General features: G+C 54.5%; 1 protein-coding gene across 2 annotated transcripts; it reads right to left on the bottom strand.

Annotated features, from left to right (window-relative positions):
• Positions 1–788: 788 nt before the first annotated feature.
• Positions 789–22266, bottom strand: BCL3 (BCL3 transcription coactivator). 2 transcript variants are annotated; one of them, XM_044435105.1, is made up of 9 exons: positions 21562–22266; positions 19935–20100; positions 16959–17067; positions 11452–11653; positions 10720–10808; positions 6851–6928; positions 5183–5350; positions 3409–3529; positions 789–2902 (listed from the first exon to the last, which is right to left on the bottom strand). In XM_044435105.1, the coding sequence occupies exons 1-9, from the start codon at positions 22022–22024 to the stop codon at positions 2385–2387; spliced, it is 1914 nt and encodes a 637-aa protein (XP_044291040.1). In that variant the 5' UTR covers positions 22025–22266; the 3' UTR covers positions 789–2384. The 2 variants fall into 2 exon arrangements, with proteins under 2 accessions (XP_044291040.1, XP_044291041.1); XM_044435106.1 differs by having other exon boundaries at positions 21712–22266.
• Positions 22267–25593: the final 3327 nt, after the last annotated feature.

Genomic DNA, 25593 nt, shown 5'->3' with positions numbered 1-25593 from the left:
GGGGCCTGATCCAGCCAGGCTCCTTGGATGTTCTTCAGCCTGTGCGCCGTGTACAGCCATGGTTCCACCCAGCGTGGTCGGCCGCTGGGCCCTCCCAGCAGCTTCTGCAAGCAGCAAGCAGATCAACTGAAGTTCTGCATAGTGTCACAGACGGTTCACTTGCTCGCAAGGTAGTAGGCAAACCCGTCTCTGACGAGTTTGCCCAGTGCATCCCTGCATGAGTCAGTGCCTGCATTCCCATCAGGAAGAACTTGGAAATAATTACTCACATTGCAATGCAATGCAATGGAGGGCTGGGCTCCTCCAAGGGTGAGCATCTTCTTAGTATGTGTGGAAGATTGGTGTAACAGAAGGGCCTTCCATGGGTGCTTCCTCTCTTTGGCACTCTATAACGAAAGGCTGATCTAGCATGATTTCTATTCTCCTGACTGCATTTGGATGACGTGCTGTGGCTTGTTCTGGATTATTACCCTAAAAACAAACCATGAGTTATGCAAGGGTGGTTTAAGCCTTACATTAACCTTGCTTGCTGGGTTCACATGACACAGCTCCCAAACAGGGGTTGCATATTCAAAATGTTGCGTCATACAAACAAGGCCCGAGGTGTTCATGGTTTGCACCTCTTCAACGCATTCAAGCCCCACAACAGTTGGTGTGCCATATATTTGCACGCAGCGTGCAACCGTACATTCGGTGTGCGTGGCTTCAAAGGAGACCATTTGAAGAAGAAAATCCCCAACTCACTGGATAATTTTGGGGACTTAACTCTGTACCTGCATCAACAGCCCTTGAAAGTAGAAAAATACTTTTATTAACAAATTAGGAAAAACCCCTCTCCATCCACACTTCCCAACACTGGGATGATCCGAGGGTGCTACTTTTCAAGTATTTTTTCTCTTACAAGCAGGAAAAAATGGGATGGGGAAGAGACTGGGACCCCCCAGGACATAGGTCTTTTGGCGGGGGGGGGGGGCACAGAAATGTTAATGATACGAAGTGAAAACAGGAGCCTCCCTAATACTGAGGCACAGCATCCGATCGTACTGTCATTGACTTCAACCTGGGGCTGCCGGATCTTTAGCACTGGCTTTGCCCATGTGGGCGCTTCCACGTGCTTTGGATCACAGCACCCATCAGCCAGCCTGGCCAATGGTCAAGAAAGTTGCTGGTGGAAGCACATGGAGGGCACCTAGCTGGGGAAAGCGGGTTGGGTTGCTAGAGTGTCAGGCAGGGAACCTTTCCCAGCCCTGCCCGGAGGTGTTGGGGGCCAAACCCAGGACCTTCCACATGGGAGCCCCTTCCCACCCCAGAATCACAGAAGGGCAGACTTGGAAGGAGCCAGAGGCCATCGGGTCCAGCCCTGTGATTGCAGGACACCAAGCAACACCTTCCCTTTCTGAGGACTGTCCAGATGCCTTTGGCTCCTGTCCCCGAGGGGCAGGTCTCATGGGGGGGCACTTCAAGAGAAAATGGACACCTGTGGGATTCCTTCCCAGCCTGAGTTCCCTTCCTGAGGTGGGCTGACGGGGGTTCTGCGCCCAACAGACCTTTTGGCTTCCACACCATCACCGGCGAGGTGCTCTTCATCTTCCCCTCTAATCATCTTGCCCCGCTAATCTTCTCCACCTCTGCAGCTTCCTCTAAAGTTCAGGATCTGCCCAGAAATTTCTGAAATTGCAATCCTGGGCCACTCACGCTTTCAGAAAGTCCCCACGTTTTCCCCCACCCGACACCACTTGTGGGGTGTTCATCCTTCAGTTCCCTCCCCCACCACTCGACACCAGGCCACTTGTACTTCCTGACATACGTAATTCTAGGACAACCGGGGGTGAGAGGGAAGCAAGAGAGGCCCCATTCACGTCTCCCGGCCCTTAAGGTGGAAAGTGCAGACTTATCTCAGGTGAAGGCACTACCTGCTTCACAGGTGTGCAATTCCACATCCCTCCACTGGAGGGAGACATAGCACCACGACTGCTGGTACTCCAGCGCTTGCCACCATCCCGCCGCAAGGTGGGAAAATGTGGACGGACGCCACGGTTGCTGTTTCCTCCCCTAGAAATGTGCCCTCCCCACCCCAAACAACACCTGGGAAGAAACAAAACCGAAAGAGACCAGCGCTGTGGTTGGGGGGAAGAAACGGGGATGCCAGCAGATCTCAGGGTCGCCGCATGTTGCTACACAGAAATACGCGGGCAGGAATGCGTGTCCCCAGGCACGTGGGCATTCTGGATTCCACATCAGCCAAGCAGGGCTGGCCTTGTGCCAGGAAACCGTAGCAGCAAAGTCTAAGCTCCGCAGGCCTCTGCCTTGTGAAGTGCAAGCTTCCCGGGGAAGTCTCCCAGGTCCAGGAGGCCGGTGGGCGTCCCTCGGTCCCCGGCCGGCCGTCAGCTGCCACCGGGCCCGCTGTTGTGGCTGCGGAGCCAGTGCCCTTCCTGGCCAGAAGCTGGCGGGTTCTCCAAGTCCAGGAGCATGTGCGAGGGGTCCATCTCCGTGCCCCGTGGGTGAATCCGACCGGGAAGAGGCACAGTGGGCACGGGGACGACAGGATGGTTCAGGCCAATTGGGAGCAGCTGGAGGTGGGGGGAGGAGAGGGGATGGCCGGACGTCGCAAAGGGGTAGAGGGTGGCATGGTGGAAGGGGCCGTCCATTATGTCCTTGGGCACAGGCAGGTAGAACGCAGGTGCGCCAGGGAGTCCAGCCGGCTGCTCCAGGGCGGGCGGAGTGGGGCTCCTCTCCAGTTTTACGCCACGCAAGGAGGCGGGTGCCGATGGCCCGTTGGCCGATGTAATGCTCTCTGTTTTCTGGTTGGTGGAGTTGGGGGACTGCACGGCCCGGTGGGGCTTTGGGGTCTGGGCTGGGCTGGGCGTTGTCGGGCACGAGTCGGGTGAAGCCCGGAGCAAGCCTGCAGAAAGCAGAAGCGCGAAAGGTAAGGCTGCTGATCAATGAGACGCTTTTACCACTGAGTGCTCAAAGGCGGGGACATTCAGCCCCAAAGAAGTGAATTTACCCATCGCTGGAACCTCAGCAGGGATTCCTTTCTGAGATGCTGAAGGAAGAGTAAGATTAAAGCTGCCCTTTAAGGCAGTTTCAAGAAGTAAATTAGTTACTGCTTCGCCAACACTGAGACAGAACAAATCTTACACCAGAACCAAAGGAGCACCCGGCAGTCTGTCCTTGGCGAAACCCCTCCAGGGCTTGGTGAGGACATCGAAAGAAAATGTCTCCCACCGATTCATCACATTTAGTCGTGATTAATTCACCGGCTGCTTCACCAGGGCACATCGAAATGTGAGAAGGCGGCAATGGTTCCCCCTCCACGCTTGCTCCTGGCCCTCCGCTCTCCTGGCACAAGGTCTGTATCCAGACTGAGGCAGCCGCTTTTCCCTCGCTCGGAGGGGGCTTACTCACCGGCGTGGGCAGGCCGGATGCCTGGGGAACTGGTGGTGCTGGTGGCTGGGGACGACCCATCACGGATGTTGTCCGGTGGTGGTCCAGGACGGGAAGCTTTTCCTCTCAGGATATCGATCACCTGGCAGTGATGGAAGAGATGACAAGAGATTCTCAGGGGCGTGTTTGCCTGGCTGCCATTCCTTGATAGTTCAGCTGAAGGCCTAATTTTGGGAGCCCTTTGCCTGTTCCTAATACAACCGTCCTTTCCCTAAATGAGAGACGAAAGGGGTCACATGGGCCCAGGCGAGCACCACTCTTTGCCTGCTCCAAGACGACCAGGACCAAGACCTCGCTGGCCCCCGATGCCTATTCAGGCAGGCTGAGCTCCCCTCGGAGTAAGGGCCGGGCAGGGCCAAGGGTGCGAGCCACACCCCATCCATTGCTTTCCATGGGTCCGAGGATCATTCTCTGTTGCTGGGACTTGGCTCTACTCGTGTGCAAGCTCCCGGTGTGATTTAGAACTCTGTGTTTCAAGAGGTGATGCTCAGCCCCTTTCCCTCCCTCGATTCGGGTGCTGCTTGAGACCTTCGCCCCTCAAGAAACCTTAGATGGCACCCGCCCACAAAGAGGACACGCATCAGCATGGGGCACAATCGACCAGGAAAATCTGACATCAGACGCCTTGCTGGAATTCACTGGAAACCGCAATACTGCAAGCACTTCACTTCTGCTAATCTGAGGAAATGGTGTGACCCGCAAAACCTGAAATGGCATTCTTTAATTCTCCTCCTGTCCATGGGACACCAAGGTGAGCAAGAGTTCTGCATCATCCTTCCCGAAATCCCTGCCCACATTTCTTTGATACTCTTTTGCCTACATTAAATGTATATACACACACACAGGAACGGTTGTGTATCTTTTCCCTTTAGCCTTTCCAGAGTCTGGCAGAAGCAATGCCACAATTTGGCCTCACTTCCCCAAAACTCAGAGCTCTGTGTGGCCCGTGACGATGATGTGTCAACACAGAAAAGGGCTGTTGCAGAATTATGCATTCTGAGAAGCCTGGCTTAAAAAGGAGGCCTTCCTGTCTTCAGTACTGGGAGAACACCACCCAGTGAAATAATACTGGGATCACCTCCATGCCTCCTACAAGCACCAGTGAGCCTACAGGGACCTCCACCAGCCCCACCTCAACTTTATTTTAATTAACATTTTTAATTCTAGGAGAACCTGGCATGCTACCAACAGAAGAGCTCCTCAGCATTTTTATTTCAAATCAGGAGGGTTCGCTTGCATTTAGGTCTTCGGGCAAGTTCCTTCTCTTTTAGCCTTGCTGGTCCACCTTCGGAAAAGATGAGCCATTTCATGAATGGGCACTCACTCTGGGTGACAGGCCCTCCCAACCCAAAAAGCTTGGGGAGAGCCAGACCGACAGGGGCAAGGGGCTCTGAATGGCATATGAGACACTTAGGGGCAGCCATGCCCAGGAGTAAATACCAAACTTTACGGCCTTCGGGCACTTCTCACCGAATCACAGAACAGCAGAGTTGGAAGGGGCCGTGGAGGCCATCCAGTCCACCCCCTGCTGTTGCAGGACACCACGTGGCACCATCCCACCCAGATTCTTTCCAGGTTCTTTCTGAATGCCTCCAGAGGTGGTGGGAGAGCCCCCCACCTCTCCAGGCAGCTGGTCCCACTGTCGTGTCGCTCTGGCAGCGGGAAGCTTTTCCTGAACCTGGGTTGCCGCAACTTGAATTGATTATGCCTCGCCCCCCGCCCCGCGTCCTCTCACCCTCTTGTTCTTGGCCACCATCAGAGGGGTGTCGTTGTGGTAGTTCTTGAGGCTGCCGTCCGCCCCGTTGCGCACCAGGAGTCGCAGGGTGTCCAAGAGGCCCCGGCCGCTGGCGGCGTGCAGTGCCGTGTTGCCCCCGTACGACTGCGCGTTGACGTTGGCTCCGTGCTGCGTGGCGGGGAAAAGACACGGTTGTTGAGCGGTTTTGGGATGACGCGGCCCAGTGCTGAGATTTGTGAAATTCCGCACTTCCCACTTTAAAGGCCAGAAGAAAAGCTTCTGGCCCTTCTGATGCCTGCACCTGAGCCCCTGGTTTTTGCAACTGTGGCAAAGCTTTACTTCTGTAAATTACCTAGCATGAAAGTGCACCTGATCTTTCTTATTACTCCAGAGAAGGTGCAGGCAGCCCCGATTTGGATAGAGACCGCAGTCCACCACGAAGGGAGGACAAAACCTTCTCTTGCGGCCATTTGCTTCCCAAATCCACCCCCAACATGTAGGTTAAAGGTGGGTGGGGGGGTCCATTGATATCAACTGGGTTTTTTAAAAATAATTTTTAACCTCTGGGCAGGTGTGGGGAATTTTGAAAAGCAAATGGTTTGCAGGGATGGGCTTAATTCGCCCTGTGGTGGAGCTGATCCGAACTGAGGCTGCCCAGTCCTATACTAGAGGGAAAAAAGGAAAGAAAGTTTAGTGACAGGTGGTGTAATTAACATGCTGTGTAAGCAGTTTTACCCTCAGAGGTTTTTATTTATCGACAGCATGTGACTATTATGCCAAACGATCTTTCCCCAACCTTGTGGCTTCCAGATGTTTTGGATTAAAATGCTCCTCACCCTTGGCCCCGCTTACCAGATGCTATAATCTGAAGCATCTGGGAGATATCTGCTAAGCCCGAGCTCAGCCTGGCATGAATTTCAGCAGGAAGGCTTGGGCTTGGGCCCTCCTTCCTCCTCTCTCTGATGGTGCAGCCGGAGGAACTGGGGAACACCTGCCTAACAGCGAGCGCTCCTCTTGTTTGGTCCAACAAACTCTGTTTGGTTTTAATTATGGTTAGTTTCAAGTAAGCAACTGTCAACTATAGTTCCTGCTAACTGTGGTTAGTTTAAGCAAGTCAGTGAACTCCAGCCAGCTGGTATAAATTAACCCACAGTTCAGGTTAACCATAGTTTGTTGGTTAGGATGACATGACCAACGGTTGCTTTTTGGGTCTGTATCAGAGGCCTTGGATCTGGAAGATCAGTTGACGTACACATGAAACAACATGCTGAGGGTAAGCAAAATGAACGTCTCCAGCCAGGAAGGAGGAGAGAAGCAGGGTGTATATGAGCCCAGGGCTTGCCATGGCTCAATCCTTTATGACACACTGAACTGTGGTTTGGCAAGCAGCATGCCACCTATTGCCTGCTGGATGTTTCGCATTATAACTCCCAAAACTTTCCACTGGTCTCGCTGGGTGGAGCTGATGGAAGCTGCAATCCAGACTGTCTGGAGGGCACCAGGTGGCCTTCTCCAGGGTCAGGGTGAGACTCGAATGCTGCCATTTCCTCCTCCTTGCGTGTTCTTCGTGTTATTTTTAACCAGGCTGCATCCTGACAAGGGGGCACAAGCCCAGCAGAGGGATCGGCAAGCGGCACTGGGGTTCAGCAGGCGGATGAACTTCCTTACCTGGAGGAGAAGTTCCACCATCCCTAGATTATTGTTTTCTACCGCGTGCAGCAGGGGGGATCTCCCACTCTTGATGTCCTGAAAAAGAGGGGGTGACAGGGCATCGGTTCGGTTCCCTGCAAGAGCCGCAGCTGGGCTGCCGGGGAGTGACGGAGCCACGGCACAAACGTGTCCGGCCGGCACTGAGCGGCTGAGGCCTTGAGAGGGTCCCGGATTTTCTCCAGCATTTCCATAACCCCTGAAATTGGATGCTTCTTCTAACAAGAACAAACAAAGGAAAGTTTGCAATTGGCTTCTTCTAAGATTATGGCCAGAAATCTGATGACTTTCCTGCATAGACATGGGAATTTAGGAAGGAAAAGGAGGAAGTGGAATAAGCCAAGATGTGTTTCAAAAAAGAAGAAGAAAGAGAAAGCAAAACGAGAGGGTTATTGGGCAGTGTCCTGATGCGTCAGACTACAACTTCCATCAGCCCCAGCCAGCAAAGTAAATGGTAAGGGAATATGGGAGTTGTTGTCCAATCTGGAGAGCAGCGTATCACCTTGCTTCATGCTGAACAGAAGGACAGGAAATATTTACTGTCATTGATACAAATGAATGACATATTAAGAGATTGGAATTATTGTAATTGATTCTTTCCATTCTTGAATAAATTGATGATGGGGTGGAAAAACTTAAAAGCGGTCCCTTACAGCTGCAAACAATTAAGAGAAGTGAAATTCTGGTACATTATAAGGTTACTTTGATAAAAGGGTGTCTCTTTCTGGTGAAAGAAACGGAAGGTCTGATTGATGTTGGGGATTAGGGAAGAGTAAAGCTTCTTTCAAAAAGAGAAAGAAGATGATTAAGCAGAAAAAGGAGAGGACAGCCAGCATGGCGTAGTGGTTAAGAGCACAGGACTGGGACTCAAGTGATCTGGGTTCGAGTCCCCGCTCAGCCATGGAGCCAACTGGGTGACTGTGGGCCAGTCACAGACTCTCAGCCCAACCCACCTCACAGGGTTGTTGTTGTGGGGATAAGATGGAGGAGGAGATGTAAGCTGCCTTGAGCCCTTTGTAGGAAAAAGGCAGGATAGAAATCGGAAATTAATTAATAAAATAAAATAAAATAAAATAAAATACCCGTTCCTTCTTTCCCATTTCTGCAGGGTGGGAAAGTAAGAAACTGGAATACTCAAAAGCAAACTGCAGCTTACTCAGACAGGAGGAACACAGTGCCGGGTTTTTAAGATCTGTAACAGCTGCAGAGGGGCACTGGCTGAATGTGCTTAGAAGCCCCCTCCACGGCTTTGCACCATGTGCCGGGGAACATCAGGGGTGGCCCCGGCACCTTTTTATTCTCCCATGGCCGAGCAGGCCTGCTCTTCTCTGCATAAGCTCTGCATTTGCATGTGTGCATCTGCTACCCAGGAAAACAGTAATAAAATCAAGTTTTTTTTTTAAAAGATCTCTATATAAAATCCATGCAGGTTTGGCAGGGTTATGTTTTGTTTCTGCTAGCACAGAGTGCCTACGTTATCTATTCTGTAATCCTGGACAAACAGCAACAGATTAACCCAGAGAGAAGAAATCTCTATAAAACTGCCGTGCTGAAGCTGTTTGGTTTGAGGGCTGAATTTCATATTGGGGAAGCTTTTTTTGGGGTGGGAGGAAGCTTTTGCTGCCAGTAATTAAGTCTTAGGAAAGGCATTTCAACTTTTTTGAATGGAGAAAAAACCTGGGGGTTCCATACCTTAACTATGGATCCCCCTGACTGAACAGCCTTCAGTGTGGTGGTCCCATTTCAAGGCATTTCAGCACCTGCATTTCAGCACCTGCTGCAGACACCTTTGTTTTATTTATTTATGTATTAAAAGCTTTTATAGGCTGTCAGAATCGTCATGGCTTTAATGTCATCTTGCATTTAGTGCATTTCTCCTGGCATCTCTTTTAGCTTTGCTTTGCTCACCGCTCTGGAATCTGCCAGTATTTGCAGCAGGAGAACGATGCAAGCCACTTTGAGCTCTTGAAAAAAAAAAAGAATACGGCAGGATATGCATGTGATAATTTTTTTAAATAATGCATACGATAATTTTTTTAATAAAACATTTCTAATAATGTTTCATATTTATAGGTTTTAATTTGTGCAGCCAGTGTTGCACAACTGGTTTTAATTGTAATTGTAATTTGTTATTTATTTTGTATTTATTTATTTCTGTGAGCCGTCCCGAGGCTATATAGCAAGGGGACGGCATATAAAACACTTTAAATAAATAAAAAAAATGCATTGATAAATTCGGTTGCTCAACATCGGCTGACAGCAGAATGTGTTGGCAGTTCCACTTACCCGCCCAACCCACACTAACAAAAGGCTTGTTGTGCTTATTTATTTGTTCAGCTTATGTTCCACAATTAAATTTGTGCTAAGGACTCTTTAAGTGCAGTCAGCATCGGGGGGGGGGGGTTAAATGTTCTGTCTGGGGCAATGAACCTGTGCCGAGCGGTTCACACATGCAGGCCATCTCATGTGGGCACTTGTGGAAGGAACACACCCACAAGGCCAGAAGTATTTAGTAACGTTGGAACTTTGCGGCGCAAAAAGGAACCAGGATGCATCTCTATGGGGGTTGTTACTCAGCTTAGTAAGCAGCTCCTCCCCATGACTTGCAGAAGCAAACCAGTCTCTTCTCAGCCACGGGAACAGCTCCCATTTCCTCAAGCAATTCCCCTGGATTCTCCATGTTCACCGGCAGAATTGTTTCCAGGGGCGGGGACAAAGCTGCGCAACCCTCCTTGGGCGAAAAGGGCAAAAAACTCCCAAATGCACAAGCCCACGTTATCTTAAGAATATAATATTGAGGCTTTTATGGCATTATTGCTCTTTTCAGACCTTTGACCACTTGGCTCCTTCCTAGTTCCTTCAGCAACTCCTCTAGAACAGTCTTCCCCAAACTGCTGCACGCCAGAGGTTTGGGCTGCAGCCCCCCTGCTCCCCCCACCAACCCTGCCGGCTGGGGCTGCTCAGCACGGAGGACTGAAGGGCTCCTGGTTGGGAAACAGGGCTCTGTGGCATAGCAGAGGGGTCTGTGGGGGTGTCTTTAGGACTGGGGGGAGAAATGAACACGCTAGGTCAAATTTGGGGGTTCTGGCTTCATGTTTCACCTCGTTATCACTGGCTTTTCACTTCTGCCTGCTTGAATTTAATTGCCTGGCCGCCTGGCCTGTCCAGAGACTCTCCATATGGCTGAAAGCCAACACCAGAGGTAATCTGCAGCTGCTATTGCTGCCGTCAGAAAAGTATCATGGCTGGAATCGGTGGGTGGGGGGCTTGCCCCTGTGTAGAGAGACCCATGCAACTGCCTTGCTGCCCAGAACTTCCTCCTTTGCGTGTGATTTCCTCCTGTGACCTTCAAAAGTCCTTCCCCATCTGCCTTGAGCTCAGGTTCATCTCCACAGGCAGATGGTTTAAATCCCCAGATGCAAACTCACATCCAACGGGAGGGATGATGCCGCGTGGTACAGCCCCCGCTTTGCACGCAGCAGCTCTCAGCTGCCCTCCCCGGCAGGGCCGGAAAATCTGCCTGAAATCCTGGAGAGCTCCTGACTGCCATCTCTCGTGGCCAAGCTCAGCGAAAAGCATCTCACCCTGTCTCTGAGCTTGAGACTGTAAGCTCCTTGGGGCAGACACCTGTGCTGTTCTAGTTCATGAAATGCCATGCATGCACTCATGGTGCCAGATGCAGAGAAGGACAGAAGGCAGGCAGGTGCTCTCTTGCTTCAAATGGCAGCAGAACGCCATTTCACTTCGGGAAGTTTGATTCCGCCCACCTGCCCCGTGTCCACACGGCTGCCAGCATTCAGTCCGCGCTTCTTCGCAGGCCCTGCACTTACCACAGCATCTATGTCGGCCCCGTGTTCCAGCAGGGTGAGGACTGCTTCACAGCTGGAATTCCCGACAGCGACATGGAGTGGGGTGAAGCCTGGTCAGAAGACAGAGAGAGAAATGCGGCACTTGTGGGGTGGAAACCCAGTGGTGAGATTATCCGAGAGACTCCCAACCACCAGGCAATGGGAAAATCAACCCTAAATCAGCTTTGCACAAGCTGGCACCCACAAGACAGGTTGGATTGCAACTCCCATCACCCTCAGACAATGGGAAGGCACCAGGTTGGGGAAAGCTAACCTTCCCTTCCCTCCCCTTCCCTCCATGCGACCCTCGCTTGTACCGATCTTTGAATCGGGGATGGAAAAACAGCAGCCCTCTGGATGTTGCTGGGCTGCAACCCCCATCATCCTCAACCACTGGCCATGCTGGCTGGGGATTGTGGGACCTGGAGCCCAGCAACATCTGGAGAGGGGAAAAGGTCAGCTCCAGGGTGCTGCTTGTATGAAGAACAGTAACAGAAGTTCCCAGAGGGGCATCTTCCCCACACCAGCTTTCCCCGACCTAGTGCTCTCCAGAAGTTCAGGACTACAGCTCCCATCAGACCCAGCTGGCATAGCCAGTGGTCAGGAATGCTGGGAGGTGCAGTCCAAAACCTCCCAGGCAGCGCCATCTGAGTAAGAGCAAGCGGCTGGGAAGCACCCCCACCCCCCGCTTCTCTGGGATGTGTCTGCGCTCACCTTCGAAATTGCGGGCTTCCAGATCCACCAGGGCAGCGTTTCCTTGCAGCAAATCCTTCAGGCAGCGGAGGCTGGCATGCTCGCAGGCGAGGTGCAGGGACGTCTGCCCATTCCGGTCCAGGACCATAGGAGACGCCCCGTGAGAGAGCAGCAGCTTCACCAGCGACGGCTGCGAGGTGATGACCGCCAAGTGTAAAGGAGTCTGGAGCAGAGGGGACAAAGTCCTCTGTCTAAGTATGGATCCCTGCTGGGGCTGTACCGGTGGGAATCGATGGCTGCTACAGTTATACCCTGGCTTGCTTTTAAATAAACATATGGCCCAGTCCCGTGTATATGTAGACAGAAAAAAGCCCGGCCCTTCAAGCATGCCTCCGCTTTGCATTTGACTTCCAGTACAAAGCTTGGGATATTAACTGGATTCCTCAAAGCGTTCCAATTTTCATTCAAAAGGATTGTTTTGAAAATAACTATTTGGGATCAGTTTTAAGCTGTGCACTGGATATTTTAGATTTGGAAGCGAATTCCCATTCATGTGATTAGATGCTAGGACAGCTTTCCCCTAAAAGGTGCTCTTTCCCAGCTCTCCACCATAACTGCACTCAAGGACAACTCACAAACGCAATTAAGACAATCCGTCCAAAAAAGGATAAAATAACAGTAAAGCAGGCAAAAATCAGTGCAATGGAAAATGTAGGAATAAAATTATCTTCTCCACCCACTTCTGTTTGTTTGTACATTATGCAGTGCTAGTTTTCTGCATTATTAAATTCAAGACGAACCTTTTTTATTCTAAAGTTAAGCCCAAGAAGCTGACATATTACAGCCATTTCATTTCCACTTCTATTTCTTCTCCCTTCCTCTGTTGCCTCTCCTTTCTGCTTATTAGGGTTTTGAACGTCGTTCGGCTTGAGGGTCAGCTTCCACTTCAAAAAAACATCCGGGTGTTGCATTCCAGTGATGGGCAAGACCAAAGCCAAACTGACATATTTTTGCTTAAAACTCTTAACTGCCAGTAAGAAAGACTCGAAAGAGGCATTCCAAGCTTTGAGAAGGGCAAAACAGAAAAAGCGGGAGAGCACAGAGGAAAGGGGCTGGTTTCCAGGGAACCTCAGCAAACAGGATGGGGACCGGGCCAGTTCCGCACCCTGATTTTTGGCTGGGGGGAGAAAGAATCAGCCCTATTCCGGTTATTATGTTCTTACAATCGCTATCAGAGCCTCCGCTGTGGATATACATATTTAAATCATTTCCGGGGTGGGTGGCGGATCAAGACATCCCCATATGGGCACCTCTGAGCATGGAGAGAAATCCTACAGGGTGTCGGAGGTCATTTCTGGCTAACGGCAAGCAAACGAGTGGAGAAAGCCAAACTTGTGTGCACACACACCCTCGCTGCTGTGACATCCGTGGCTTTGCGCAACTGAAGAACTTGCTGGTGCCAGGCGCAACGTCTCTTATGCACCCGGAGGAAACCCAGCGAAGAAACCTCAGCAGAAACCGCATCCACCAGCACCTGCCCGAGCTGACGTAACTGACGCTTCTCAGAAAGGGTTCTGGCTGGTTCGCAGCAGGGTTTATAAGAAACAGATAAGGAAATGACAGCAGGTCAGGGACAGGCTGGGAGCGTGGGCTGTGCTACGCCAAAGCGAGGCGCCCTCCGCTGACGCACACAACACAAACACTCAGTTCTTCAGAATTCGCTCCAGCAAGCCACAGCACCTGGCCCCTCAGCAAGGCTTCTGGCTGCCTCCAACGAGGCGAGTGGAGAGAGCGGGTTTCCCGAGAGAGGGGGCTTCCCGGCCGGCCTTTGCCTGAACATGGAATTTTGGAGTAGGGGAGGTCTCATTTTCCACTCGTGAAGTTCCCATATTTTCCAGCTGCTTCATCTGCCTCTTTTCCTCCCCAGAAATACCCGCTGTGGAGGCAAAGGTGGAAAGATGGTGCAACCCCTTGACTGGCAGCGCTGGGAGCTATTAGTCCGGAAGCAAGAGAGGGGTGCGGGGGGGGGGGGGAGAGAGAATTTGTTCCTATAAATAGTTCTTTCACTTGGAGATCCTCCAAAGTCAGGGCCCAAGTGTTCTTCAGAAGTCGTTCATCATGCCAGGCTCATGGAAGGAATGGGAGGACAGGAGGCAAGCTTAGACAAGGGCCAAACACAGTTCGGGAGACCTGGCTTGGAGCATTTAGAAAGCAATTCTTAAAACTTCTGCCTCTTCCAATTTTTGCCAAATGCCATCATCTGCCTTGAGGGATGGAAAGACCAAACTTAGTCTGCCAATGCAAGCTTTTAAAGGGAAGGTGTCTAATAGCAGCTTGATAAATTGCAGATATAGATCTTAGGGCTGAATCATGGAACCATCTATTGTGCTCAAGCAAATATAGAGATGAAGCCAGAACTATGGGCAGAGGAGCAAGAAAAGACAATGCAAGTTGCATCACTGATGGCCAGTGTGGCACAGGGGTTACGGTGTCGAAATGGGGCATGGGAGATCCGGGCTCTAGCCCCCATTTGGCCAGGAAGCTCCCTGCGTGGCTTTGGGTCAGTCCTCATTCTCGCCTTGACCTACCACACAGGGCTGCTGTGAGAACAAAATGGAGACGCAGAAAATATAAGCCACCTTGGGTTCCTCGGAAGAGGAAAAAAGGCAAGGTATAAAGGTAATAAAATGATGGTGTTGGTCAACTGAAAAACCCAGGTACAGTGTCCAAATAAAAGCATTTCTGGTAGCAGCCAGGGAAGTACATTAATGCCACCAGAAGGCAAGAAGAATTAATCGCACGAAATAGACAGATGAGCAGCCAGTAAGGGAAAGCTCCCTTCCTGTAGTCGGTGGATGGTCACCAGGTTTTGACAGAATGCTCCCCCTCCCCATCCATTTGGTGACACAAATGACCTCGCTTTTGAGATGCATTGTCTTGCTGGCCATCTTGCTCTTCTGATACGGATCTCAGATTTGGATCTCTCTCACAGACCGACCAGGGTTGGGGGCAGGGGTGTGTGTAAGAAGGGAAAGTGCTTCTGAAAGAGCCAAAAGCTACACACGCAACAGCTTGGGGCATGACTCTGAAAACATGCATGGCAGGAGAAATGATTCTCTCTCTCTTGGAACTTTGGCAAGCTCTAATTTTGCTGTTTCGTGCATCCCTACAAATCTGTCTGGGCTCAGAGATTGACCACAGAGAGTGGTCATTCCCAGGAAGAGCCTTTTCAGTGGCGGCCTCGCACAGGTCCGATTCCCTCTCCCAAGAAGTCTGCTTGGCTCCTGCTCTGTGGTCTTGAAACACAAGATCTGAAGGCCATTTGGAAAAAGCATTCTTTCAGGCTTGGTGACGACGCCACTGCTCTCCCTCCATAGATATTTCTCATCGGGGCCTGTTTTTAAAAGCGTTTGCTTTCTGCATTCTTAATTCTAAGTCATCTTGCTGAGCGCCTGCCCCAACCCAGATAGCACAGGCGAAAAAACAAACAAACAACCCCCCCCCCCCCCGTGAGAGTTTTTTCCTGCAGTTGTGAGTCAGTCCGGCCGGCTGACGGTGGAGAGTGATCACTTTTGAGTAACGCACTGGGGAAGTTGGCTGGGGACGGCTGCCAGCTGGGGCGAGGGAAAGTCCCTCGGTGAGAGAGTTGGGCCCCCGGAGCCTCCTGGGAGCTGGCCTGCCCTTTTCGTCCCCTCCCTCTGCCGCTGCCTGTCGAAGCCCCACGGCTGTGCAGGCGCCTTCCCTCCCCGGCGTCCCCCCAAAGGGCTCCTGTGGGAGTTCATCGCAGCGGACAGGCTCCGTTCTGCAGCCGTGCCCCTCTGCGCCCCCTGCTCGCCACCGACTCTCCCCCACCCCTTCTGCTGCAGAGGCGCCAGTGGATGGTTCCTTCTGGGGGGACACAGCTTGCTGGAGCGGAACTGCCTGAATTGCATTCAGGGGTGGGATACAGGGTGGCCCATATGGCCCGGCGGCCCAAATCTTTCAGCTGCAGCCCAGCACCTCAGGGAGGGCCTCTGCCCCAGGAGACGGCTGCCGAAAGACACGCGCCAGGGCCCCAGCGAGCTCTCGTGCATCAGATCCCCTGGGCCTTGCCAGGTCTTTGCCCGCAAGAGCTTTGCTTCCTGCTACCCCACATCAAATCGTTCGACTTGAGGCTTTCTTCTGAAACCAAGTGCCCTCCCCTCCCGCTGTGCACGGGGCCTCTTTTACAAAGCGGGGTCTCCCTGGGAAATGGGCCCTTCTTGAATCCATGCTTTGGTGCATTGTTGTTTCTGTCTTTGTTCTGTGAGCCTGAGCCCCAGGTCCTTTTGGTGCTGAGCAAGCCCCCACCCTGACTTCTCATTTGTGCAGGTTTTGTTTTGAAAATCAAAATTCCATGGCAGAAAAAGTGGAATTCTCCAACCACTGTGAATCATGGAAATGAAGCCCATTTGCTTCATCATGTCGCATCCTTCTTGTTTTCCTTTGGGGAGGGGCAAGAATTGAAGTGCAAGACCAGTACGTCACCCCGTCTGCCTCTGACACTGGAAAACATATTCAGCCCTCCTACTGGTTTAGCGGACATCACCTCTACACAGTCAAGCTGATCCTCCTAAAGTTTAGGACGTAAACCATGAGGGCTAGCCACTTGCTTTTAAAAAAGTAACAGAGCTGTTCTTGGGAAAAAGATTTCCGTGCTGTACTGCAAATGCTTGAACAGATGTGTAGGACACACACAACTTCATTTATGAGGATAGAACGTAGGGCTTTTGTGTGTTTCACCGTGATCTTTTATGTGCGCTGTTGTGGAAATACTCCCATGTGCAACTGGGCATTTTGGGGTGCCCTGCAAAACACACACGCCTCCCAACCTGATCTTCACTCTTTACTTTGTACAAACTCAGAGCCGTTGGCCTTGGGGGATCCAACATGCTGCTGCACTGAGTCCTGGAATCCCACCAACCAAAGCTCAAGGCACAAGCTGGGCTTGTGGCAGAGCTAAAGGCAGAACGGGGCCTTCAGCAATCCGTGGGCAGTCTGGACTGTGCGAACGGCAACCAGAGAAACGCACACACCAGTTTTCTCTAGCAGAGGAACCTGCAGAATCGGGCTGGGCAATTTTGCAACACCCACAATTCCCAACGGCTGTGCCGGCTGGCCAGGACGGGAAGTCCAGCCCAACCCATCTGGAATGCAGAGCCTTAAGACCGACAAATGCTTTGCTACCTGCTGCAGAAAATTCCGTAAGGGTTTCCCTCACTGCTATGATAAAAAGGGAGTCATAAGAAATTGAACGTAATGGTTTGTCGCCCCACAACTGGAAGCCTCCTTGGTCTAGTGGCAGGGCCGGCCCTTCCCCTGTCCCCATGCAGCATCAGAGGCAGGACAAGTCCACATTCCAGGTGCAGGCAGCAGGTGAAGCTGCTCCCATGCCTCACCTGTGAGATTGAGAGAAACCACTGCTCGGGGCTTCGGTGATATCCTGCACCGCTCTTCCCCAGCAGCCCAGCCTGCACCTCGCAGTGGCCCTCTCTGTTGCTCGTACATACCTGCTGCAGTTTGTTGAAAATATCCAGGTCCCGCTGCCCCTGGCGGAAGAGAGCAACCAAACGCTGGGCGACCGGCAGGTTCCCCTGCACCACGGCGATGTGGAGGGGCCTAGGATGGGGCAGAAAAGGGGTCCATCAGCAATCTGAAGAGCAACGCTCGGGGAAGGGGGTTGGACTCGATGGCCTTCATGGCCCCTTCCAACTCTTCTATTCCATGATTCTAGAAGGGTGTTGTGGTCCTTCCTAGCTCTTCCATATGCGTCACAAACACTAGCGCATATACTCTCTCCTGTTTTTGTCCATGGTTAGACCCACACATTCCCACTTGGATTAATATTCTGCCGATATATGGGGGGTTTCCATGGTCCACTGTGGACCCTCTCCAAGGTTCCCCTGTAGCACATTCACAGGCTGGAAGGATTTCCCCCAGTGCCTCCTGCAAAAGCCAAATGCGGAGGCAGAAAAAAATCTATTCCACATCCTCTCTGTTCACATACCAAGGCCTGGCTGTGCGCAGCAAGGGAAGGTCCCTAGAGTTTGTGGCCACTGACGGCACGGACTCCTTGCCCCTTGCCCCGGTTTTTATGGCTCTTCCTTTCCATCCTTCCTGGCCACATTTTGAATAGCTGATTCCCTGACTCGGGGATTTTAGGTCATGCAGAAAAGCTCCTGCAGCCTCGGTGTCCTTTCACATGCAATTTCAGTGTGCCGTCCCTTCTGCGGATGACCTGCACGACGGAAGCCAGTGTGGCGAGAGGGGGGCGGCACATGTTGGGATGAACCTCAGGCATTCTTGGGTTCTAGTCCAGCTAAGCCCTGAAGCCTACCGGGTGACTTTGGGCCAGTCACAGCCTCTCAGCCCAGCCTACCTCACAGGGTCGTTGTGACACTAAACTAGGGAGGAGGAAAACCATGGCTGTCACACCAGGCTCTTTGCAAGCAGATACAAAAGTCGTTGTGAAAAAACCAACCAACCAACCACCCAGAAAACAGCGAAGGCACAGGGGGGACTCCCTAGTCGTCCTCTTGCAGCCCTTTTCAGCCCTAGAAACCCCTAGGTTTTCTTTCCCCCCCCCCCCCACATACCTGCCTGCAATTCCCCTCCCCCGTGTCAAACCGTGCTGCATCCATATGACTTCACAGAAACCGACTGACTCTCCGCTTACAATAAAACGAAACCATCTTATCGTCTCGGGGCCAAACCCACAGCCGAGGGAAGGGCCCCCGGGCACAGCCTTCCAGTAAGAGCAGCCGGCGCGGCTGTGACCTCTCCTTCCTGCCGCACCGCCCGGGCCCCCGTGCCTCGCTTCGCTTCGCTTCTCCGCGGTGCGGTGCGGAGCGGGCACGCGCCTCGTCCGCGCAGCTCCCCCGCCCTCCCCTCCGGGCTCTGCGGGGCAGCCACCCGCGCGGGGCGCTTGGGGACCCGGAGGGGGAGGGAGGAAGGGAGGGGGCAGGAAGCCTGTGGTTCGCTCCCTCCCCCCGCAGGGCTCATCTCTTCCCTTTGCCCCATTCCAGTAAAGGGGGGGGGGCCGCCACGAGTGACGCGGGGGAACGTCAGCAGGGGAGGGAGGAGCGACGGGGGAGCGCGGGCGCGCGCGCGGGTGCGGGCGGGGGGGCGTGGGGGGGCGTGGGCGCGCGCGGGTGCATGCAGGGAGGGCTCGGTTACAGTGGAGCCCGGGGATTCCCCTCTCCGCGGCCGGCTCTCACGAAGGAGCCGCAGCAGGAACTGCTTCGAAGTGACAACAGGGGCCGAGCCGAGCGCTCCGCTCCGAACCAGGCGGAAGCCGGGCGAGGCAGCCTCTTGGGCAAGATTAAAGGCTCGCAGAGTCCACCCTTTCCCAGGCGACAGGGAAGGTTGCAAGGAGGGCACGGGAGGGAGGGAGGGAGGGAGGCGCCCGGTTGCTCCCGAGGGCTGGTACACTGCCCTTGGATGGGGAGGCTCCGCTCAGCTCTCCCCCAGCTCGGCAGCCACGGAGAAAGCCCTTGCTTGTGAAGGCAGCACCCCCCGCCCCGCGTTTCAGAAACCCGTCCAGCCTGGCAGCTGTCGCTTGCGGATGGTGGAAATGAATTCCACGCATCAGTCACGTGCCGTTGTGTGGATAACTGTCCCTTGTGTCTGCCTGAGCCTGGCAGGATGCGGCCTATTGGCTTCCATGGGACGCCGCCTTGATGTCAACAGGTCTTCTCCAAGCGTGACCAAGTTCCAATTCAGCCAGAAAAATGGAACTGGCGTGATGGCCACCGGCTCCCCCTTTTCAGTACTGCATCAGTGGCGGACAGCTGGGCTCTCCCTCTCTCCCTGAGGAGCAGAGCTCGTGCTCCTGGCAAGCAGAGGGAGCGCGGGGGGCTTGCACTAGCCCTCGTCCTGTGCAGCGCATCGCATCCCGGGACCAGGAGGAGGCCCTTTCTGTTCCCCTTCGCCCGCGATTCCTTCTTTGGCGGGTCAAGGCTCGGGAACTGGTGCTTTGGGGCAGGAACGCCTCGCTGCAGCTCCAGGCCGCAGAACGATCAAGCTCCGCCGAGGAATACGAACGCCAGGTGGACAGGACCAAAGGTCCATCTACTCCAGCGAGGGATGGCAGGCTGCCAGCAGGAAACCCACGGCAGTGCCCTCCCAGCCACGTCCTCCGGCGCCTCTCCACCTTCCCCATCCGTTCCTCACCTCACAGCACGGTGGTCGGCTCCTATCCGGCTATTTTAACTGGGGCTTGCAACTCAGCTCCCACCCAGGACTTTATTCCCAGTCCCAGGAGACTCTCATCTTTGGGAAAGGGAATATTAAAAGACTGCCTCTGAGCATGTGCAGACTGCCCGTTGAGCACAAGGGCTTACTCTCACACACCTCCTCCCAGACTTGCTCTTCTAACCACAGACTTCACGTACTGCTGGCCAAGACACGGTTCTCTGAGGACCTCAGCAGACAGGTGGCGGCCTATCCCCGCTGCAGCTCCTTCTCCCGGGCATCACCCCACTTACGTGTCTCCGTCTTCGTCCTGCTTGGTCGCTGTGGCAATGTCCAAGGCCAGCTGGGCTTCTACTGGGCAGAGCAGGGAGTAATGCGTGGGAACCCCTACCAAGGGGTGTGGGGTCATGGGGTGCAGAAGAGGAGGCAGTTCAGGACTCAGGAAGGGGCCGGCCAGACCTGAGGTGGGCAGGGAGAGAGCAAAAGAGGGAACAGTTGAACAAGCTGCAAGGACCCGCGAAACCTCACAAGGAAGCCGGGTGCCCGAGACTCTCACGCCCCGTTGGCAGTTCAGAGCAGACTTCCAGAACCGGGCGCCCCCTCAGGTGTGCTGGGGGACAGCTCCCATCACACACATCCTGCTGAGGAGGATGGGTTTGCTGTCCAATGCTTCCTGAGGGCATCGGCTTGGAGGGGGCAGACCTAGGCAACCAGGAAGCCCATGGCAAGTTGCAGTTCGAAATGTCATGCGGAGATGAGGAGAAAGAACATGCGCAGGGTGTGTGCATGCGTGCATGTTTATGCCTCATTATAACCAGAAATACAGGCGCTCTTGTTGATGTGGTCGAACAAAAACAAAAACACACTCCCTAAAGGGCGCCCGCACTCCGAAAGCTCACGCTGAAAACTGAGCTGAAAACTGGGCTTGGATACAAGTACTTTGCTCAAGAATACCAGCCCTGGGCCTTGCTTCGAAACTCATTCTGCTCCACCTGTGCAGCCCGATGTGTCACTTGGACGGGGCTTATTTGCTCAGTGGGGTAAAAGTCGAGAGGGCACCTGGGCTCAAAGCGGCCTGAAGTCCTCGAGCCGCCCTCCAGCTGCAACCACAACAGGCCAAGGTCTGGCAGGATAGATCTTGTCCCTCTCCAGCGGTGCCCCCAATTCTGCCACTGGAGTGAGGCCCTTCCAGTCCACCTTGTCGCTGGGCTGGCTCCAGCCCGACCAAGAGTTCTCCGCACTTGGAATCTTGTGCCACCTCTGAATTGCTGGGCAGCTGGGGGGTAATTATTCTCATTGGCAATAATAATGCACTTCCGTACCACACGATGCAAGTATTCCAAGGGTCCTATCTCAGGAAGAACCAAAACCAGCTGGTAAAATAATATCTGGGAGCCCAGTGCGGATTGAGTGCTGGGTGAAGGAAGTGGTACTTTGGCTGTGGGCATCGAAATGGGGCTGTGGCGAGATAATAGCCAATGTTTCCAACTGCCAGTTTCGCAGGTATCCATGTGGCCGGCCTGGCTGTGGCCAGCACATTTCCTTCTTCCTGGCCCCTGCAGCCAGAAAAAAGTTTTTTGCTGCAGGCAGGTGAGGGAGCCAAAACACCCTTGCCTTTCCCAGCAATGTGTAAACAGAATCTTCCTACCAAGGAGGGGCTCCCCCAACCTGGAGCCCTCCAGAAAATCGGACGACACCCTCCATTGTCCGCGCTGGCTAGGGTTGATTGGGATGGATCTGGGCAGCGGGTGCAATGGGTGGCGTTTTGCAAGGGGGAGGTGCAGGTGGCTGCAGGGAAGGAAGCTGCATGGGAATGTGCTGGGCTTCTTTCCCACAGGGCTAGGAGGGATGAAAACTGGGGAGGGGAGAAGAGGGAAGAGCCCCCCGGGGAAGCTGGGTGGGTGGGGCTCGAGTCCTTACCTGGATAATATGCTGTGGGCAACCTGGGGTAGCCAAACGGAATATAAGGGGGACAGAAACCGTTGCTGTGCAAGTCCCAGGGCCCCGTCTCCCCCTGGGTGCTCTCTCTCTTGGGGACTTTGCCGGCCAGTGGCCCCAGTCCCTCCCCACCTGTGGCAGGGAAGCGCCGCTTCCGCAGGGGCAGGCACGTCTGCGCTTTCTTCTCTCCCTCCAGCCCCACTTGGGGGGAAGCTGTACTCCGAACGCCTGGGCCAGGCTGGCAGGTGGAATCGGGTGCTCCCTCCGTCTCCCCACAGGGTCTGTGCTGGGATGCCAGTGAGACCCTGCGTCCGAAGGAGGCCTCCATCTCAGGGGACGGCCTTTCAAAGGTGGCAGCAGCGGCCTCTCCGTCTGGCCTGATCCATCTGCCGGGGCCACCCCCCTTCCGCCAGGTCCTCAGGTCCACAGGTAGCTCCCCTGCCATGTTTCCGGCTGCTCCTCGTCACCAAAGCGGGGGCGGGGGGGCAGCAGCAGCGCTTTCTCCAGAAGCCCCGGAGCCCTGGGGGCGGCCCACCCTGCCGACTCTCCTTGGTGCTGAGCGGACACGGGCAGGGACGTCAGCATCAGTTCGCCCTCGTCGCAAGGGAGCCCTCCTGCCAACGCTGGCTCTGGCGTCGCCCGCCGAGGAAGGTCGGCCCCCGACGTGCAACGAGGGCTCCACGTCTCTCGGCTCCGGAGATGGAGGGGACGGGGCGAGCGGGTGCCCGAGCGCCCCCGGGCCGGGGCCGAGGTCCTTGCTGCGGGCGCGACGCCCTCCCTTTTACCACCGGGGTCGTGCCTCTGGATCACCCCCGAGCCCTTTCGCGCAGGGCGCGCGGGGCGTCATCCTTCTCTGGGGGGCGGCAGCCCCGTCCTTCCAAGTCCGCACGGGGAGGAGCGAGGGCGTGCACGCGCAGGAAGGCCCACCCGAGAACCCCCGTCTCCTCGACTGGATCCCAGGGAAGGGAGTCACCGGTGCCGCGCCGCCCGACTTCCCGGCTCGGTCCTTTGCCAAGTCATCCTTTTGCTTTCTCTCCTTCTCCCTCGCTCGTGGCCGCAGTCCTCTGCAAACACGTCGCTCGCGGGCGGCTCAGCAGCAGCCTCGGTGCCCCGTGGGCGCCCACGAGTGAATCCCGAGCGGCGGCGGCGGCGACACCCGCCTCGCCCACCCTCCGCGGTAGAGGAGGAAGGAAGCCGGGACTTCCCCGTCCGCTCAGCTGAATGGTAGGGACTTTCACAGACGCCTCTTACCGGCCTCCCCTCCCTAGGGGAGTTCCGCCTCCAGCTCCTCCCACTCCTGGCCGCCTGCCCCTCCTGCGCCTCTTCCCCAGCGGCAGCAGAACGGCGAGGGGAGCCCCGCTCCGTGCGCCCTGTGCGCAGCGCCAAGCGTGCCAGGTGCGCCCCGGGCGCAGCGCCAGCTCGCAGGCCGGCTGGAGGCGGCGCTGGCTTCGATGGCTCTCTTCCCGGGCTCTTCCCTCCCCGCCGCAAACGTCCCAGCGGGGAAGGGCGAGGAGCGACCACGCCGCCTAGTGCGTGGGGGCCGCGGGCGCATTCGAGAGCCAGTGCCATTTTTCCTGGCCCCGAGCCGGAATGGGCAGACGCGAGGACCGCCGGCCGTGCTGTCCATCAGGCACAGCAGAGCAAGCCAGCTGCGCCTTTGTTTACCCCCGCTCCCCACGGGAAGCCGGCCCTTCCCCCACCACCATCTAGCGATGGAAGAAGCCGCACTTGTTGAAATTTTTTATTTTATTTATTTATTTATTAAAACATTTCTAAATTCTGCCTGCCACCAAGCTCTTAAAGTGTCTGGAACCCAACGCAAGTCAACCTTGTAAATTAAAATAAAAGAAAACCTCGGTTTTCAAAGAGTGTTATTTTCTGGGTGGTGTGCCTAAGACTGCAGCGGGAAGCCTTAGATGGCTTCCAGGTAGGAAAAGGGGGTTGCCAAGTCCTCCTTTTTCCGTGCCCTTAACAGCAATCTGGCACGCGGAAAGCCACCGGGTGAAGCTCCCCTTTGTCTGCATGCCAACCAAAGTGTCGTCGGCACGGTCCCTCCGGGGGAGGCAGGCGGGCGGGCGGGCGGGCCGCTGCTCAAAGCGCAGGAGATACAGCCGGGCCGGTGGGGTGGCAACTTGCGCCTTCCTGACCCCCAAGGCGGAAGAACGCCACCAAGTGGCGCAGGGTGGCAGGAAGAGCCCGAGGCGGGTGAAAACCGGACCGTCCGGTTTTCTCTGCCTCCCACACCGAGCCAGCCAACGGCGCTGCAGGCAGCACGGAACGGGCGTGCGAGTGACGCGCCGTTTACGATGGCAGGGCAGGAGGGGGGACCGGGCGGGATTCCCCGGAATCGGACCAGAGGGCAGGCGAGGTCTCTCTCGGCTGCGCAAGGGAGCCCCCTGATGGACGAGGGGGGACAGGCCGCCGCTCGGGGGTGGCGGGACGGCTTTGGCTATGACTGGAAGGAGTTTATCCGGTAAGAGAAACTGGAGAAGGAAGAGGAAGGGTTGTCGAGAAAAGCCCGAATTTATCATGAGAGTGGGGCGTGCACCCACGCTTCTTCCTGCGTGAGTGTTCTGCACATACCTGTTTGGCGAAACTTGTGTATCTTTCGCCTGTGAAATGTGGGAACCCTTCTCTGTTCCACAAGGCTTTCACTTTTTTAAATTTCATTTTTTTACAATTTGCGGGTGAGGAAGTTGGAACAGCTGCCCTCGGCTGGGCTCCCTGGCTACTCGCATTTTTATGAAAGGAAAAGTGGAGCACTTTTCTTCAGCCTTGGAAGCAAGCCCGGCCAGAACATGGGGACTCCTGCAGGGGTGCACCGGGAAGCCTCACCTAAAAAGGGTCTTACACTGCCCTTGCATGTGGGGCGGGTTTGCTGATGGGAGCACAGTCCAGTCCCACCTGGAGTGGCAGGATTCTGCAGCCCTTTTCTGTGGTTGATCCAGGAGAAGAGCTGAGCAGGAAGTCACAGAGAGACAACGGCACAACTCCCTCTTTGCCTGCTTGTTTGCAGCTGTTTTGCAGGGCCCTCTTTCGAATCTGTTCATCAGTGACCAGATTAGAAAAAGTCTTTCTTTCATGGGGCTTTCGTGCACCTTCGCACAGATTCTGGCGAGCACTGCTAGACATCCAGTCAGTCCCGTTTTGATATTGTTCCTTTGGGGTCGCAGACACCAACATGGTTTTTCCGATGTTCTTAAGTAGATAATCCAGATGGGAAGGCATCCTTGCTCGGTTGCAGGGCTCCTGCTTTCCCTGCTGAAGGTTGCAAGCTGAATTCCCAGCTTCCGCTTGGGCCTGATTCCTGGAGAGCTACGGCATGGCTTGTGCCGGCAGTCTTGGGCGCAAGAGCCCGTCGATCTGGCTTGGTGTTCCTAGACAAAGAAGCAGTCTGACCTGGGGTGGGACGGTGTCCTATTGTTCTCCCACCGATTAATCTGAAATACTCACCACTTTCTGATTCATAATCTGGAAATGCCTTCAGAGTTGCATACTGTTCATTCCTTGAGAACCAACAGGCAGGAACGTCTGACTAATCCTAACATCTGAAATGACCTCGATGAACAACTGTGTCGAAATGAACCACATGAAATCCTGCAGAGGGATGCAACATGCTGCGTTTGAGATGGCAGCAACCATGGAGGGGAAGAATCCGACGCGGGAGGACAGGATGGGAGATTCTTGGCTCACAGGAGAAAAGGATCCTGGGATTATGGTCAGTCGTGAGCAAAGTAGGAGGCAGCCCATGTCATGCAGCAGCCAAAAAGGCCAATACAATTCCAGGCCACCATTTGGGAGCCTGCCTTTGTCCTCATTCTCGCCTGCGCAGGGCGTGGCAGAGGCATTCCAAGAGCAGCAGGCAATCAGGCAAGTGGACTCCGTTTTGGATCTTGCAGTCCTGATGGTCCCATGAGTTTAAATGGAAAACTGCAGTGCAAAAGAAGTTTGTTTGTTTGTTTGTTTGAAACTGTTTGGTCTTCTAACTTACCAGGTTTATGGAAGCCGTTGTAA

Source organism: Varanus komodoensis, unplaced genomic scaffold, assembly GCF_004798865.1.
Source record: "Varanus komodoensis strain SLA01 unplaced genomic scaffold, ASM479886v1 scaffold29_1, whole genome shotgun sequence".
NCBI classification, from domain to species: domain Eukaryota; kingdom Metazoa; phylum Chordata; class Lepidosauria; order Squamata; family Varanidae; genus Varanus; species Varanus komodoensis.
This window is presented reverse-complemented; position numbering and strand designations above follow the sequence as displayed.